Source organism: Lissotriton vulgaris, chromosome 6, assembly GCF_964263255.1.
Source record: "Lissotriton vulgaris chromosome 6, aLisVul1.2, whole genome shotgun sequence".
Taxonomy (NCBI): Eukaryota; Metazoa; Chordata; class Amphibia; order Caudata; family Salamandridae; genus Lissotriton; species Lissotriton vulgaris.
Genome location: NC_141694.1, coordinates 327,743,572 through 327,761,092, shown reverse-complemented (window position 1 = coordinate 327,761,092; position 17,521 = coordinate 327,743,572). Strand labels below are relative to the sequence as shown.

Sequence of the window (17,521 nt, the reverse complement as noted above, 5' to 3'; positions counted from 1 at the left end):
GTACAATCAGAAGTATAAGGTGGTATGATCCTCAGCTAGGTCTCACAACCCTGGCTATTCCATATGTTATAAAATCCCTGCGGTTAAGGCTGCTGTGTCGCATCTATGCCCACTCTACGCTGCAGTTATCCCACCCATTGGAGACCCAATGCATATATTCTTGATAGGGCCCCCAAATGTCTTTGGGCAGCAGCCTTGGAGGCTGTAGAAGAGTAGGTTTTGGCTTGGTCATTGTAAAAAGCTACGCCACTGAACCAGTCATCGCGCTTAGGAGAGGGCCCTTCATTCATTCACACTTCTGGCACCAAGCCAGGAGCAACAGTAAGGCCACCCGCCCCCTTTTGGTGCTACATGTATCAGCTGCATAACTAAGCATTATAAGAAGCTCTGTACAGTGGACTAGTGTGTGTGATGTCCGCTACATCACGCTCGAAAACCACATATGACTTTTCTAAGCCAGGTGCAGAAGTCCATAGGGTGTGTAGAGCTTTGGGCACACCAAAGGGGATGGGCTTATAAATCCAACGCAAGTTAAGTGGGTTATGGTATGCTCTTTATAAAATAAAAATTCTAGTTCCTCAGGTCTATCTAGCAGTTCGCCTGGGGAAATGGGGGTCAGGCAACGAGAGAAGACAAAGTCATTCTGCACGGTCTGAAGATCCACCACGTGGATGTACATCTGTAAGAGGTGGAAATTCCTGCAGCACAGTAAGAAATTCTGAGCACTAGGCCACTACAGCATGGTAATTCTGAAAGTAGGAGAACGGAAGTGAATTTAACCCCCCTCGCCTGGGACCGAACTACCCCACAGCCGATGCAATGCCAACAGTTTTGACTAACATAGGACCGGCTTATCTGAAATGGGAATACGGTGGGAGTAAATTTAGAGGAGTTCCATACTGTGCTAGTGTCCACATTGACAACTTGGCCGCGGCTGCAGACAGCAAGTATATAATAGAGACAGCCCATGTTCAACTAATCATAGTCGCTTGGATGACGAGGGGCCTGGGATCCTGAACAAAGCAATAAATAGGGCCACGTGTCTGGTCCATGAAAATTTTGCTTTTCGGAACCACAAACCACCTAATTTGTAGGCTTGTGCAAACCTCAGTATTTACAAACACAGCATCTTGGGGAAAGACGTGCATCTTATCTAACACCACCCTCCATGCTAAGGAAAGGGGATAGATGAACGACCTTTCAATCCAGGCCACCAAACTATTCAACAGGACTTTGAATTCTAAGGAACTGTAGAAATACTAAAAAGGTACACCTACCATAACTTATAAGTAGACTATGCCCTCATATTACCAAAATTAAGCCATGGGAATGGCATCCTGTATTATTCCCAAAATCCCTTAAACCTCTTGAAAGTTCCTTAAATGCAGAAGCACGCCTGATCTCAGGCTTCAATCACATTACTCCCATATTACACTCCAAATTGGCTTCCCCCCCCCGAGGGCAGAACTACATATAAACTTGTTAATTTGGTACATTAAGTCTTACACGTGGACCATTAGCGATATGGCATCGTAGTTTAACCCTTTCGATGCTGATGACGAGCTGGGCTCGTCATGGTGCACAGTGGTCGTGTGCTGATGACGAGCCCAGCTCGTCATAAAACAATGAAAATAGCAATTTCCAGCACAGATGGGGAATTGCCTTAGCAGCGAAGGTGTTAAGACCAAGAGGCTCACCGTTTTTGCTGCTCTCAGGCAATAAAGTTCTCAAAATCTTAATTTTGAAATATAATGAAAAACCCACACCCCTTTCTTGTACCTTTCAAAGAACACCACCACCCACCCCTCGTTGATCGGACCTCTACTGGAGCGAGTTCTGCTTTGGTTGTTGGTACACTGCACCAGAATTCTTAGTACAAAAGAATGAGACGCGAGAACTCCAGCAGTTTGCAGGAATGGTAGGGACTCAGTCCAGTACTACTAAATTCCAGTTGTTAGCACGAGCCTTTAAACAAAAAAGTGGTAAGCCTTTGAACGACATTTTACAAATTACGGATTCATTGACACCAATAAGGAGTTTTATTTTCTTGCATACACTCACAGAATATTTCAGTAAAATAAAAACGTACCTTCTCTGGCTTGATCGCTTGCTACCTCGGCTAGGTACCGGTAGTAGTCTCCCTTCATCTTTAGATAGAAGACTTTGCTCTCAGAATTCTCAGACTTCGCTATCAAGAACGTGTCCAGCAAATGCTGAAATAAAAGGGGAAAACGCAGAGCCTTAATCTAGGTTGTGGAATAAACATCAATTAAGCGGCATGGTACATTTTCCAGAACTTTAGAAAAGGTAAACTAGGTGTGCAGTCCCATATCAAGTATACTTACAACCATAAGCGGTACAAAAGGGGGTGGTGATGGCCAGAGCATCTGAATCAAACACTCACACCCAGTCAAAAGACCTGGGCCTAATCCACCGTTCCTCAGCCCACTCCGCCACCCCAGTTCAGACATGGCTCTATGCAAATCAGTCTGACCCTGTACCTCATGGAAACAGTCCAGCCCGAACTGCCAAGCCATGTGTTCCCTGGACCGGAAACAAGCTTCCGAGGACCGGTTTCTGGCATTCCATCAGTCTTCGGCCCGGCTTGCTCGAATCCAGTGGCAAAGTGAGCAAGGGACTCACGTCGGAGCATACCCTGCCACACCCATGGCGGCCAAAAGCGGTACATCACCACCCCCTTTTGTACTACTTACAACCATGGCATTTCCCTGGACAAGTAAAAAAAAAAAAAAAAAAAAGGGGTCAAAGAAGGAGAAAAAAAAAAATCTATAATGCGGTTCACACACCAGAACCCATCTATAATCTTAAAAAGCCATTAGCAATTTTACGTTACGGGGGTAACTTAAAGTGCGCGTTCAATAATATGTAAACCTGAAGTGCAACAAACTAAATATCTTAAGAAAATTCTAAAAAAGGCACAAGCAATTATCAAAAAATCCCTAAACTTGTAGGTTCCACGCTTTTTAGCCTTAGACACATTTCCCACTCGCACCCTAAACACCTGCAATACATTTCGGCGTCAGTGATCTAGACTGTATGGTCAAAAAATGAATACGCTGCACAAACAATGCCACAAATCAGTTAAGTTGATACATAACATGTTTCCATACCAAACAAGCACGGACAAATCCAACAAGTCTGGAGTTGGCTGCTGCAGTTTTGACTATGCCAGTGCTTACTTAGTTTACCACATATGGATGGAGTATCCGAATAACCCATTGTGGTGGTTTATAAGTCAAGTGTGGTGATATCATGTCTTCATTCGACACAAGCCTAGCTACATAAAAGCTTTCAATGCAGTGGCGAACCCAACTGCGGAGTAAATCACTGCAGTTAGTGACCGTGAGCGGTGCCACTTTTGCTAAGGCCAGGAGTTTTACTTTGAGCAAGAGAATTAGCACAGGCCACAAAAATAGGCATTCGTTTCACCCCACCCCTCCAGTTGAGGTGGAGTGTACACTGTTTCAGATAAAGCGGTGCACCAGATTGCGCTAAAAAGCAATGCGCATAAGCCCGCCTTCCCGTCCAAAAGCATAGTTTGGCCACTGCTAGTGCACGGAATTTAATCTCACTTTAGTTTCCAACTCAGGCAATTTTGTTTTGTAGCTGAACCTTACCCAGTGGTAACTGCAGTCAAATACGCAATCCAAACAGGTGGCCGATCATTCCACAATCTTGCCAACAGTAATGTTGATAGGCGATCTACTCTACGGTTGACAATTTCTGAGAAGGTCCTGGTAGATAACGGCAATGTTGCCAAGTTGACCAACGCGATACCTTAGGTTACTTGTTTTCAGCAATCAATATTGCTTTCGGGGGCTTGCAATTTCAAGGTGTCCGCATCTCAAGTGCTTTCGGCTAACAAGACTTGCTACGAATATCACACGGGGTATATCATTTTTTAAGAAGCAGGTTAGAAAGGTGCAATCGTATATGTAATAAATCACAACATCAGCAATGAAAATCAGATAATGCCTAAATAAACATATGGATTACTAGCAACAAACAGCGGGGGGGGACCTTCTTTTATTAAAAAGAATTTCATCCAGGGACCAAGCCAGTCAATTCTCTATATTTATAATATATGGTGTGTATGTATGTAATAGGTAATCATACTATACCTCAGCACATTTTTATAATTGTACACTAAAAAGGACACACTACAGAGCTCATCTGGCAACACTGTCACATTACCTCTCAAGAAGAATAATTAGGTCGCTGAAGCTTCAAGTAACCCAACCAGTTAAAGTCTATACTTGTTCCCAAGCATTCTTTATATGTGGTGATTTAATCAATTGCTTTCGTGGAGCAGAGAGGTTTTGGTTTTATACAAATAGGCAGAACGCCTGTTTTGTGACTCCTGCTTAGGAGTGATGGCCCATGGAGCGGACAGAGCAGCCAGCCTGCTTTGCAGAATGGTCGGCATAACTGCTACAGCAGGTGCTTTGGCACCGGATCACAGTAGTATACGGGGCCAGCTAAACCACATGTCTGTTTTACTTTTCTCACTAGGCGGTAGCGTCCAGTGGCCACTTCCTTTGGGGCTCCGAGTAAAAATTGTAGCAGAGGAGACACCTTACTGTGGGCATCGGAGAAAAGACAGTGACTGCGATGCGGCAAGATGGGAGCTGTTTTTAATAAAGGGCAGAGTTGGCATCCCACTTAAAGAGGCAGTATGTGTGATTGGAAAAGCAGGTGCGGCAGCACTTTAGTCCAGCGGATTAAGGAGCCCACTGTATTACAATAATGTCTTTTTAAAAATAAAAAAAAGGGTACGTGAGCTCATTTTCCTTGCTAGCCTTAAGACCAAGGGCACATTCGTTGCAAAAAAGGGGGGCAACACATTGTGGGAAATATGGACTCGAACTAGGTTCAAGTCCCAGCATTCGCTCAACATCCTGTGATTCTTGGCGAATCACTTAATTTTTCCAAGTCTTACAAAAATCTCACCGTGTGTAATGTAATTGGAGGATATTTCTTGTTGCTCAAGGGCATGGTTATCATTCCTGCAGCAGGTGAAGTTGCATCGAGGCGGAGGAGCGTGATAGGCTCACGAAAAAACAATTATGATGGCTTTTGGTGCTTAATTCATGTTTTTTAGCTGGACTAATGCGCTACTTTATGTCTCACATTATTGTGGAATATATGGCATAGAAAACATCCCCACCGAAATGCTCATAAGCCCCTCCCCCAAGCCTTGTCAAAGGTTTAGAGCGGACCCATGGCTCCAAAATGTTTTATTTTAGAGGGGGGGTGGGGAAAGAGAAAAAGAGTTGGCAGCCCTCTGGTATAAACCATATGGGTTCTTTGGGAAAGTTATGTCAGATACCACCGGCTTGTTCTCTTATGACACAAGCAATAGGCCAAACATTGTGGAAAGCCAGGGGTGTGGAATTCCTGTTGCCCAGGTCATCATTTGGAGTCAGGAACAAGGTTTGCATTATATTCACTGAAAGAGCACTAAAAGGAGTATTGCATGCCATTAAGGCAAGATATGTATCCAAAAGTAGGAGTTGTTCAAACTTTCATATACGATTCATTATTAGGGCTCCTGGTTTTAAGGTGTTCATTTAAAAAAAAAAAAAATCTGTATTTATCCATGTTTATTTTTGGGCCATTTTATCTACATTTATCCAAATGTATTTTGATTAAAAATGCAGTTGTAAAACTACATTTCCATATTTAACTGATCGATACACACAATACTTTGACGAGTGTCGTGTTTTAGCTATTTAAGCTGCCAATTATTACACAATACATCCACTGGTAAATATTAGTACTATACCACAGATGCATCTTGACAGTGCCTTTACTTAAAGAAATGCCATCCTGTTTTTTTTATTTTCCATGCTGTCCATCTGCTCAGCTGTTAGGCTATTATTCATGAAAGACAGCACTTGAAGAAGCACCATTTTCGGTATTTATCCACATTTAAAAATACATGCAGACAGGAAACATTGTATTTATCTGTAAAAACTGAAAACAAGGAGCTTTTGTCATTATGTATCATATTACGCAAAACTCCTTGTGCTCATGTACATACTTTAATATGCGAAAGGCGAACTGTGCTGGGACTGTGAGGCAGTGTGTTCCCAACCCCCATTCTGTTCAAAAGGCTCCCTTGAGCCAGCAACCTGAAGAGCTTTGGAGATGCACCTGTGAGTGGTACTGTGACCTGAGAGGAACTTGGCAGCATTTCCAGCAACCCCAGATGATTTCTCTCTGCTCTCTAAAACTGCTGCTCTCTAAAACTGCTGAAGGGCTCAACCCAGAAACACGTGTCTAGAGATATACAGAAATGTCTGCACCAACTTTGGCGAAAAACTCCAGCTAATTTTAAAGTAAGTTTGAACTATGTACTGCATTTACCAGGATGCAAAGGGGCGAACTATGCTGGGACTGAGGCAGTGTGTTTCCAACCCCCATTATACTTTTATATTTGCATGGTGCGCTAATTTTTTGGGGAGCACAATGTAAATTTCCTATTAAAACACCCACTCTGGACAACTGTTTGTCAAATTGTTCTAACAATTCTTCTATGGCGTAGTTTATACTACACGTAAATGAATCGTGTATGCTTCTGCCTGTTTACGTACTCTAGTTACCATATTTTGATCAGGGGGCTGGGGGCACTGCGACTTCATAGTAATCATACACCATGGACAGAGCAAGGTCTAGAAATCCAGTGGTGGCCCTCCCAGCAGCAGACCAAGGAAACAGTCCTCGTATGCAGATTTTAGGATTGTGTATATTTGTGAGCGATGTGATATGTCATTGTAATTTGAATCCAATATTCAGCTAGGACTGGGCATTCCCAACCAGTTTCATAAGTCTGGCACTTTTATATTAACACCCCAGGCGTCCCAATGGGGTATTGGGATACATCTTGCGTCGCATGTCAAGCAAATTAATTCTCACTGGGTGGGAAGAATGCAGAATATTCAAAAACAAGTATTTCTAGATACACTGTGGCATCTGCTAGGATCATTGTTTACCTCCAACTTAGAAAACTGAGCACTGGGGCTTGGTATAACTAAGTAATTAGAGGTCTCGAGTTAGTGAGGCAATGTTAGAAAATGCCCAAGCCCAAAAATGCTCTAATTGGGTCAAAATAAGCTAACCAATCATTTATTTCGAAATTAAAGTGCCATGGGGCCCCTCTACATCCATTGAATCTGGGTAAATTTGGGTATGCATTACATTAAATAAAAGCCTAAGATTTAACGAAGCGTTACGTCCAACTGTTTTAGCAGCTGGTCTTTATAAACCAGCCCAGGAATATGTGGAAGAAAAGCAACCGGCATGTTATGTATACAAAGGGAAAACGAACAACTGATGGACAGAATGTTGAATGTCAAACATTCACCCCAGTACAGAGATCTGGGTCCAAATCCATCGTTTTTTCCTGCTCATGCCATTTCAGGTTAAACCCGGTCATATGCAAATCAATCTTGACCCGGTCCAGCAAGGTCCTCCATGGACCAGTAACTAGCATCCAGGGACTCCTGTTCAGGTTTCCACGTCTGGGAACAGCAATCGCACTCGGGGTGACAAAATAAAAAAAAATACGGTCATAGGATGCTCGTTTCCGGTCCAGGAAGAACCTGGCCCGACAGTTCAAGCTGGGCTGTTCCCATAAGGAGCAGGGCCTACCCGGATGTGCAAGTGGCAGAGTTTGAACCGAAATGGCATGGGGAGCAGAGGAACAAGGAATTAAACCCAGATGTGCGAGATTTTTGGAGGATGGCGAGGAGTGAATGTTTGCATTGTTCAGCAACCCGTCCAACACATGTTCCTTTTGTCACCCCAAGTGGGAAGGGTGAGCACAGGACCCACGTCTGGGCATAATGTGCCACTGGATTCAAGCTAGCCTGGTTGTTCATCGGTGATGCCCAGAAAATGGTCCCAGGATACTTGTTACCGGTACAGGAGGCATGGCGGGTCAGGCAGGACTGTTCCCACGAGGAGCAGGACAAAACCCCTATGCATATGGCTGGGTTGAAACTGGGGTGACATGGTGAGCAAAACAACGAATTAAACCCAGATCTTTGTGATTGGGGTTAATGTTTGCATTGTTCAGCATTCTACCCATCATTTGTTCCTTTTGCATATATTGAAAGGGGGCAATATATTGCCATAACCGGAGCTTTAAGAGTAAAGACAACCTAAATCTAGAGACTGATTGGGTTGAGAGATTCTCCAGACATCCAGTAGAGATTGTTACTAGCTCTGAAAATCTGTGGTGGTCTGTATTACTGAGCGAGGCAAGTTGGGAAATGAACAGTCTTAGTGAATGCCAGACAACCTGTTAAAATCACCATAATGTACCCATAGTATGATGCACAATTTTGTTAATAACCGAGGAATGGAGGGTAAACTGGAGTGCTATCAGACTCATTTCCGATTGATCGAGACACCAGACAGGTCATCCACTGCTATTCGCCTTGGTGATTGAGCCCCTTGCTGAGTAATACACGGATTTCGCTGGCCAAAAGGTCAGGATACATTAGTACTCTGGCTGAACTGGTAAAAGACCACTCGTGGTATTTTTGGAGGAGTTTCCCTGGATGTCTAGCAGATTCATGCAAACTCCTGAGTATAGCTCCCTACTCAGAAAAGAAAACATTTGCCCCATTAGTTTTTGACGATAGATGCGAGTTATTCAAAATTACTTCCCATCCTTGCTTTTGGTACACTCTGTACAATTACCCCTTTACACTGACAACCCCCTCCTTTGGGAGCATCCAGTCTCAGTTTACAATATTCTTGTACGATAATCAAGAGCCACAAGTCGCAAATGCAAAATATATGCAGGTTATGTAGGACTTGGACATTGGCTGGACTAATATAAAGTATTGTGCTACGCTGCTCGTCCCGATTGACTAGTTGCATGGGACAGAAGTTAGTCCGAATTTAGATTTTGTAGATGCAGTGAATGGGTACTGTTTCTGTAGTCATGCAGGGAAAAATAAATGTGTGGTGATTAGCATAATTTGGACTAAATAAACTACGTGTTACAAAAGTAACGAGGATTTGCTATATTTCGCAGGCAGAATAAAATATTCCGCCCACCCCTACTCAAAAATCTTTTAGAGTAACAATGCCTCCAACAGGCGTTGTTTTAACGTTACTGTAGTGATTAACAGATACTAGTTGATAACACTGATAGGCCAAACTATAAACACCCTTTCCATTGAGTATTTCCAAGCTAGCTCTTAATTTTCCTGCACACTTACTCACCATGGGTTATAAGCTTCGACTTGCAATAAGGCTATACAGAAGACACTTTCGGGCCCAAGCAAGAAGAAATAAATTCTAATACAAATAAACCAATACTGTGGAATGACACGTACGAATGAGGTGATTATGTGCACAGAATACAATGGAAAAGAGCCTTCTCCCCTAGAATCACTGGCAGTAAAACGGACCAGAGGGAAAATCTAAGTGCCACATGGTCAAGTTTACCAAGCAAACCTTACCCAGGGGTTTTAAGTAAACAATGAAGCTATAGTTTCAATGGTACAACGAAAATGGGACTGAATCATAGTGGGCGGCTCACTGAGCCGCAATATGGTCTGCTGTCATCCACCAAGCAAGAGAACAAGAGAATGGCCTATTCAAAATCTGTGATGAGCAGAACGGTGGACGAGTAGATGACTTCTACTAGTCTTGTTAAATGTATGCAGTACTTCGCGAAACAGTTGCGCGAGTGCACAATAACCCGTTGTAGGAAACCAAAAATGCATCACAGAAAGCAATTCAAACCATTCTGGGCAGATCGGACAGCATATTCCGGGTCGGTCAATTTACACCCCCATCTTTCCCGGTGTTACGATTCCACCGAATTGGCATAATTCGCCTTTTTTCCCACTCCAAGGCGCTACCGTGAGAAGGTAAACCGGGAAATTAAACCAGAGCCCTTCGAAAATATAATATGCCAATTGTTTTACGAACCTGCACTCATTTACCCACCTGGATGTGTTGTACGTTTACAGTAGGCTTGGGTGGGGCATCCTCTACCATCGAAGATATTCCAGGTGAAAATCCTGCCCACACGTCGCACTTAAAGGTCCATGCCAAGATATACAGCGGTAACACTCTTGATACCCCATACTGTTCTGAAAGCTGCTGGTCTTTGAAAATGTGACGGATTACACAAGCAATGTTTCACTTGCATAGTTTACTCTGGGCACAATATTATGGCTCAGGCAACTCTTGCTTCAAGAGCTTCACATGGCGTCTTGCTGGAAAATCTTGTGAGCTCATCTCTAGTTGCTGCTCGTTCGCCGGATTAAGAAAAAACATGGGGTGCGGAAGGACTCGGATACTTGAAGCTCCTATCTTGGGATTTATCGCCCATCCAAAAAGGTCTAATAAATATATATGCATGCGTTCGTGTTTCTGTATTGGATTAGTCGTGGAAAAGTTACACGCTCTAGCGAAAAACTATATGAATGTACCGTATGAATTTTAGTAAGAAAACACCCTTCACGCGTGCGCTATGAAGGCGGACTTAGGACCCATGGTAAGCCTGTCAAAACGCAAGGGCCCTGCCCAGATGTGCAGCAACAGAGACCGTGCGATTCTAGCCGTTACTTACCAACACATCTTTACAGATATCCTTGAGCTCTTGCTCCACCTTCTCTCGGTACTGCCGCGCCATATCGCATTTTTTGTCGTTGCCTTCGGTCTTCTGTTCGATGCTGGAAATGACTCTCCATGCGGATCGCCGAGACCCCACCACGTTTTTGTAGGCCACTGACAACAGGTTGCGCTCCTCGTTGGTGAGCTCGCCGCCCTCCTCGGTGACTGTCTTCATGCAAGCAGCCATGTCATCGTAGCGCTCCGCCTGCTCGGCTAGCTTGGCCTTCTGGATGTGCTCAAGGCGCTCTTGGTTGTCGGCCTTCTTGGTGTCCGCGGCCTTGTCCATGGCGGGCAGAGGGAGCGATTCACACACCGGGGCTGGCGACCTGCGGTGGGGAAAGAGAGAGAGAGTAAGGGCGCGATTCTCAAGGCACAGCGCGCGCGAACAGCACCACGCCTAGCGCCCGCAGCAGCAGGGCCACGCCCTCCGAGCGGCCCCACCTGTACTAAGATGGCCGTCTGCACGTTAAACGTTACCGCCTCGCCCATTTGGCAGAGTAGTTAACCCCCATACACACAATTTAATGACCATCCCCACCGCACTCAAAGTCCACATCTATGCTGTGGACCCTTTAAAACAGCCCTCATGTAATGACAATTCTGACATACCACCCTCCCGCACGCAATGTCGTTTGCAGCATTTGCTACCCGTTCCAAATGAAGAAAACACGGAGGAGCAGGTGTGGGGGGGGGGGGGGGGGAATTAGTGATTTTCCTAAAGACTAAGAGCGGGTGCAACGGGCCTCACTAACAATTCCATGAAGACCAACCCGACAGTTAATAGGACCTATGCATAAGGTGGGGAAAAGCTGGGACTGCAGCAGATCCCCTCGCTAATTGCAATGGTTATACCCATTGACAAGATGGAGTTACTGCCAGTAAGGCCCACCGACCCCGAACCTGCCTCCTGTCCCCGAAAGGAGAACCTGCTCTCGTCCCAAATCTTAATTCTACAGCCCGCCACCTTCTCCTGCGAATCTAAGACCAATGTCCAGAAGACGCAACCACGCTCACCTTCACAGTCTCCGCGCTGCACCACCGACTCGACCCGCTTAGAGCTACAGCGGAAAAAAGAGGCTTCCCCGTCTCAACCTACCCGAGGAGTCGGACGAGGCGGCGGAGCTTCAACTAGGAGTGACGTTCGTCTTGACCAATCGCTCGCACAGTGCTTGATGAATGGCAGGGTTTTCTGTCGCCGTTCTATCCAATTCGGGGAAAGTGGTAAGGCGGGGCTAAATACTGGGCAAGGAAGTTAGGTTAGAATGGTAGGCAGGGGCCGCAAGCCACGGGGTTTCCTCCAATAAAATCCAGGGCGGGATGACGTCACTGTCGCCATGGGGATGGAGTGATAGTCCCCGCCTAGTTATGAGAAGGATGTGTGGGCATGACAAGTCGAGGCCTGTGACTGGGCGTGGCGCAGAGACTAGTGCAGAGGTCCTTCCTACATGAGGTAATGAACGACCGCAGACAGTAGCTGTGCGTACAGGCTCTGCTTCCAGCGTTGCATAGCCCGCAGTACTGCGGAGAGGGTGGGTCCGACTGTTCCCCACTTCCTGCAGCGCCCTCACAAGGGGAGGCTGCAGACAGAAGCTCTGACCGTCACCGCAGAATTAACGAGCAGGCCGGTCACTGATGATGAGCACTTTCTGTTTTCGAAGAAATTATCGTTGTTAATCACATTTAAGTAGCTTCGAAAGTTTTCCGACAGGCTTAATGCTGACTACGGGATTAACCTGTCAACAACAAAATACTGGATAGTACACTGTGCTTCGTGGATTGCTGTTAGTTTTCTACGTTCAATTATTATTTCGTAGAATTTTCATCTGAAAACAAAATCTTGCCGTCCTAATTTGGCCCACTTCAACATTCACATTACGGTGACTTACTTTACAGACACATGAGGCGTTGATTGAGTTTTTGGGGATTATTGTCTGCAGATTTTATTACGATTAAGGCCTGTCATTTGATGTCATAAATCACTTTGACGCACATAAATCATTTTGACAGGTCGTACTTGAATTGTTGCTATGTCATCAATAATACACGTCAATTTGGGGAGGTAAATAGAGCTCTTGACAGTTAAATTCGCAATTTTCTGGCTGACCTTACAGTCATGCAACTATCCCAATTAGTTGTATGCTCGACACACACTGCTGACCACCTTCTCGACCCTATGGTTTCGAGTATAAGTAATTTACTTGTTTCTACCCCTTGGCCATTTCCTGGATTGACCACTACATGGTCCCCATGACCATCAACATTACTGTTCACGAATGCACCACAACCCTGGAACGACAATTGCATCATTTGGATTTACAGGAATTTAGTAATTTTATTTTGTTCAGCCATCTGCAGTTAGCTTCTAATGTGGAGCCTGACGAGAATATGTTAAAGTAGAGGTTTACTTCAACTCATGACGTCTCCTTTGGGTGGAGTCTGCGCTGTATGAAAACGCATAGATGAATAAATGGTCTTCGGCGTTGATCCAGTGGACCCGAGCCCACACACCTCCTCTCCCTTCCTGACTTTGATTTGCCTTAACTATGTACCCACCCCCGTACTTTTCCTGGCACTTTGGGTCATACTCACTGGGTTACTCTCATGGGATCTGGCATTATCTGCAGTTAATCATGAAAGAGCATGTCAGAAATCTGACATGCTGTGGCACATGCCAAATAAGCTGTGGCATATGCCACATGACTGAGTGACACGTGTCACATGCCAGAATGGGCACCAACCCTTACTGTCTCATGGACTTCTTTACTTTTTTTCTTTTGTCCTGGCCGCCATTTTGCTGCTGCTCTTGGCCGCTTCTTTCTCCTGACCCTGGCCCACCATCTTATCCGTTCCCTCGACCTTTACCCTTCTCCCTCGTTTCCCCCTTGACGATCCTCAAATGTTTCTGATTTGCCTTTTTTACATACCCCTGTATCGCTCCCACCCTCCCTACTCCCACCCAAATCTACTATTTGTATATATATGTATATAGAGATAACTCCAATCACTAGTATATGCTGTAGACCATTGTACTCTCTACCATTCCTATGTGACGCTTAGAGTTTATCCATTTGTATTGCTTCCTTGAGTGACTCTCTTGTGTGTCTTTACAACTTGTACATTTGTTTTTTTTTCTATTTGTATCTTTTATGTAACACACGTAATCCTAAATCCATATGCATTAACATTGGTTCTTATGTAAAGCGCTCTGACACCTTCAGGTAAAGTTTGCGCTATATAAAATCACATTAAATAAATAAGAACGGTTCAATGAGACCCTCGTAGCTGCAAAAAAAACTGTAAACTGATACAGAGGGCCTGGAGAAAAACCTATGACTCTTCTGTGAAAGGTAGTCCAGTTGGCTGTGAGTGGTTGAACCAAACTTTATTTCTCCCTGTATGGCAGCATCTGCCTCCTTGTCGAATCCCGATCTCCCTGCATCATTCCGAGTTCCAAGCAGGGAACTCACATTCAACGTTCTATCCCAACACATCCCGCTTCCTTCAGACAAACTAACAAAAATATGTAAATAACTGAAAAGCATGAGAATAGAACAAGAGAACTATGCAGGTGAAAATAATATGACCGTAGCAAATATCCATGAAGAAAAATGTAGAAAGCAAAGAAAGTGACCAGCTAAGTTCAGCAAGAAAATAATGAATCAAAAAATGTCATATTTGCTAAACTTTGTGAGACGTGTATATGCCTGGCAGGTGCCCATATTTTCAGTGCCGCAATACCGCAAGCACCGCTGACGCTCATCCGCCTGCAGAGGGGACTTCAAAGCCCACAGTCCCAAGCGCCAGGGAGGCGCCAACACGTTTGTTTCACGCCAGGAGGTGCTTAAAAGGGGGCGCGGGCTCCCACAATGCAGTATGCACCCGGGCAAAACCCGGGCCAAGTGCAGGCCCGTCTGCGCCCGTCCGAGACCGGTTGAGGCTAGGCTGCGCCCACTCTTTTGGTCCGTATAGGAGCAACAGGAGGGAACCCATAGACCACGTTGGGATGGGTGTGTAATGTAAACAAGAACAATTCCCAACAGGTATCATACGAAGGCAATTTTAACAATGTATGCAATTCGCATTACAAAAATAAGCAACAAGGAGTCACTAGGGTTTTTTTGAAAAAAGGCGGTATTATTCACCAATTGAAACAAGAGGAGGTCTTTCACATGGCAATACAGTTAAACAGCACTGTACAGAACAAATCATGTGACAACCCAGTGGCACTTGGTGAGTAGTGATATATACAGTTGGTGACTGTGAAGGTGCAAGTGCTAAGGTGAACAGCGTGATCGGCGCATAAAGGCAAATTATAAATCAATAATGGCTCCAAAAGATCAAGTTGTAGTCACTTAGAACATGATTGCATACATTTTAACAGGAGCACAAAATGTAATATGCGTCATATAGTTATGCTGTAAAGTCGATGGCGTTTCGATCCCCGTAGGTTGGGATCGTCATCAGGACAGGGTTGTCGATTAAGACAGTGAGAGTCACCCAAGCGAAGGCGCGTGGGTGGCTGGGGTCCAAGCGGTCGCTCAGGAGGCCACCGATCCCCACGTAGCTCCAGCATTAATTGCGAGCTCCACTTGATCCTAAGAGCCCTAATCGCCCTCCGCCGCCCTGACTCATACAGGCGCCGCCCGCCCCCTCGCTGACCAGATTCAACTAACGATCAGCTATCGACTCCTGAGCGACCGCTTGGACCCCAGCCACCCACGCGCCTTCGCTTGGGTGACTTTCACTGTCTTCATCGACAACCCTGTCCTGATGACGATCCCAACCTACGGGGATCGAAAGCCGTCGACTTTACAGCATAACTATATGACGCATATTACATTTTGTGCTCCTGTTAAAATTTATGCAATCATGTTCTAAGTGACTACAACTTGATCTTTTGGAGCCATTATTGATTTATAATTTGCCTTTATGCGCCGATCACGCTGTTCACCTTAGCACTTGCACCTTCACAGCCACCAACTGTATATATTACTACTCACCAAGTGCCACTGGGTTGTCACATGATTTGTTCTGTACAGTGCTGTTTAACTGTATTGCCATGTGAAAGACCTCCTCTTGTTTCAATTGGTGAATAATACCGCCTTTTTTCAAAAAAACCCTAGTGACTCCTTGTTGCTTATTTTTGTAATGCGAATTGCGTACATTGTTAAAATTACTCTTTTGGTCCACCACTGGAAACTGGAAATTCCATCAATACCTCCAGCAGAGCACAGTTGTCTACCCTGGACCTCGTGTGGAGCACTCAGTGATCGAGGAGAAGGTCTATTTGCTCTACTCCTGTATACAAATCACAGTTTGCAGGGGAGTTCGCTGCAGAAACTTGCAGAAGCGCCTTTGTGACTTGGGGTACCCTGGTTTTGCTCTCTGTTATATTTATATCGCTGACCTTTTTTCAAAACCCCTGGACCTAAATTCCATTAGCTAAACACTTTAAATAGACAGTATTGGCCAACCATGGGTAGGCGTAAAGTGATTTTAGCCCCTGGGAGGGCTGCAGCTGGCACCATTTCCCCAGTGACCACCACAGACTCATTTCTCCAGCGTGCTGCAGCAGTCCTGGATAAGGAGATTGAGCTGGTCAATCAATGTATTTTTAGATCCCCTGTCGTTGCTCCATCCTCTACGCACCTAGACACACATGTGACCCTGGCCAGTGCCACCGGTGATAACGATCCATCCATTCTTCTAAATAACACAGGGATGCTTGATGGGAGTGAGTCAATCCTGTTACCCACAGCCCATTGGTTGCCCCTTTCTCTTGCCTTTACCATAAACATCCACAGGGGTAATGAAGCTAACTCAAATGAGGGGCACGCAGCAGCTGCAATTATCTCCAGTAAACACACGGTAACACCGAATGCACCCATGCAAGGGAGCTTACTTCTGACTGAGTCAGGTGGTACAGGGGCAGGGTTACGGACAGGCACCAAAAGAAAATCCCAAACAACAGGGGGTAAAGCCAAAAGATTAAAACCCAACATGCCCCCTAAAGCCCCAATTTCCACACCAATACTGTCCAAGTCAGAACTGATGGGTGCACTGCAATCTTTCCAAGCTTCGAGGAGGAGTATGCTGGACTCCAAGCTGGGCCGGATAATTCATCGTCTGGCATCGATTGAAAAGAGTTTATCAGATTTTAAATGCCTTATTTCACCTGTATTAACTGGGGGGCCAGATGACCACTCAGGACAAAGCTCCCTATCGGATCCACCGAATCTGGACATCCTGCCTAAAAACTCCAGTGGCCAGCTACAGTCACAGGGGGGACACGTTAATGAAGGCCTTCCACTGTCCTCTCAGAGTGGAAATTATAATCCCAGGGGCAGATTGACACTGCAGCCTCAGCCCCAGGAAAAAATTCACCCAATCCGAGTGCAGCCTAAGGGAGGTGGGGAATACCCCCCCTGGGTTTACCAGTTATACATCTGCCAGTGGAATCAACCCTGTATATAGTGGTATTGGGAAACGTGCCAACCCTCACACAGGGCACAAAGGAGGATTTCCCCCAGTGAAAGAACAAAGTCTTGCACTGGCTATCACACAACCCACAATTGGGAAAACGGGAGGAGAAAAACATTAATATGGTGCGTAGAATGAGTTGGGTTGGTAGCTCTCATAAATCATACCCAGGCGATTGTGTCATTGTAAACTTTAATAGGCCCCATATTGCTGAAAGGATTTCCCAAGCTAGAGGCAAAGTTGAAGATAGCTGCGTTCAGCTGCACCAGGTCCCCCTTCTTTCTTTGTTTGAGTGGGCCCAATTTCACGTGGGCATCCAATACTACCCCCTGGTGTGAGAAGATGTCTGTGCAAGGTACCTTAGCCGAACCTACCC

The 17,521-nt window shown here is 45.2% G+C and overlaps 1 protein-coding gene across 2 annotated transcripts in view; it reads right to left on the bottom strand.

The window, feature by feature from the left end:
* Positions 1-11,866, bottom strand: part of YWHAQ (tyrosine 3-monooxygenase/tryptophan 5-monooxygenase activation protein theta) — a 30,135-nt gene extending 18,269 nt beyond the window's left edge. The window contains exons 1-3 of one of the 2 annotated variants that reach the window (XM_086926359.1): positions 11,762-11,866; positions 10,622-10,991; positions 2,090-2,213 (exon numbers count right to left, since the gene is read on the bottom strand). In XM_086926359.1, the coding sequence (XP_086782485.1) occupies positions 2,090-2,213; positions 10,622-10,951 (454 nt within the window). In that variant the 5' untranslated portion in view covers positions 10,952-10,991; positions 11,762-11,866. Of the gene's footprint in view, positions 1-2,089; positions 2,214-10,621; positions 10,992-11,679 lie in introns of both variants that reach the window. The other variant, XM_086926358.1, reaches the window with a different exon arrangement.
* Positions 11,867-17,521: the final 5,655 nt, after the last annotated feature.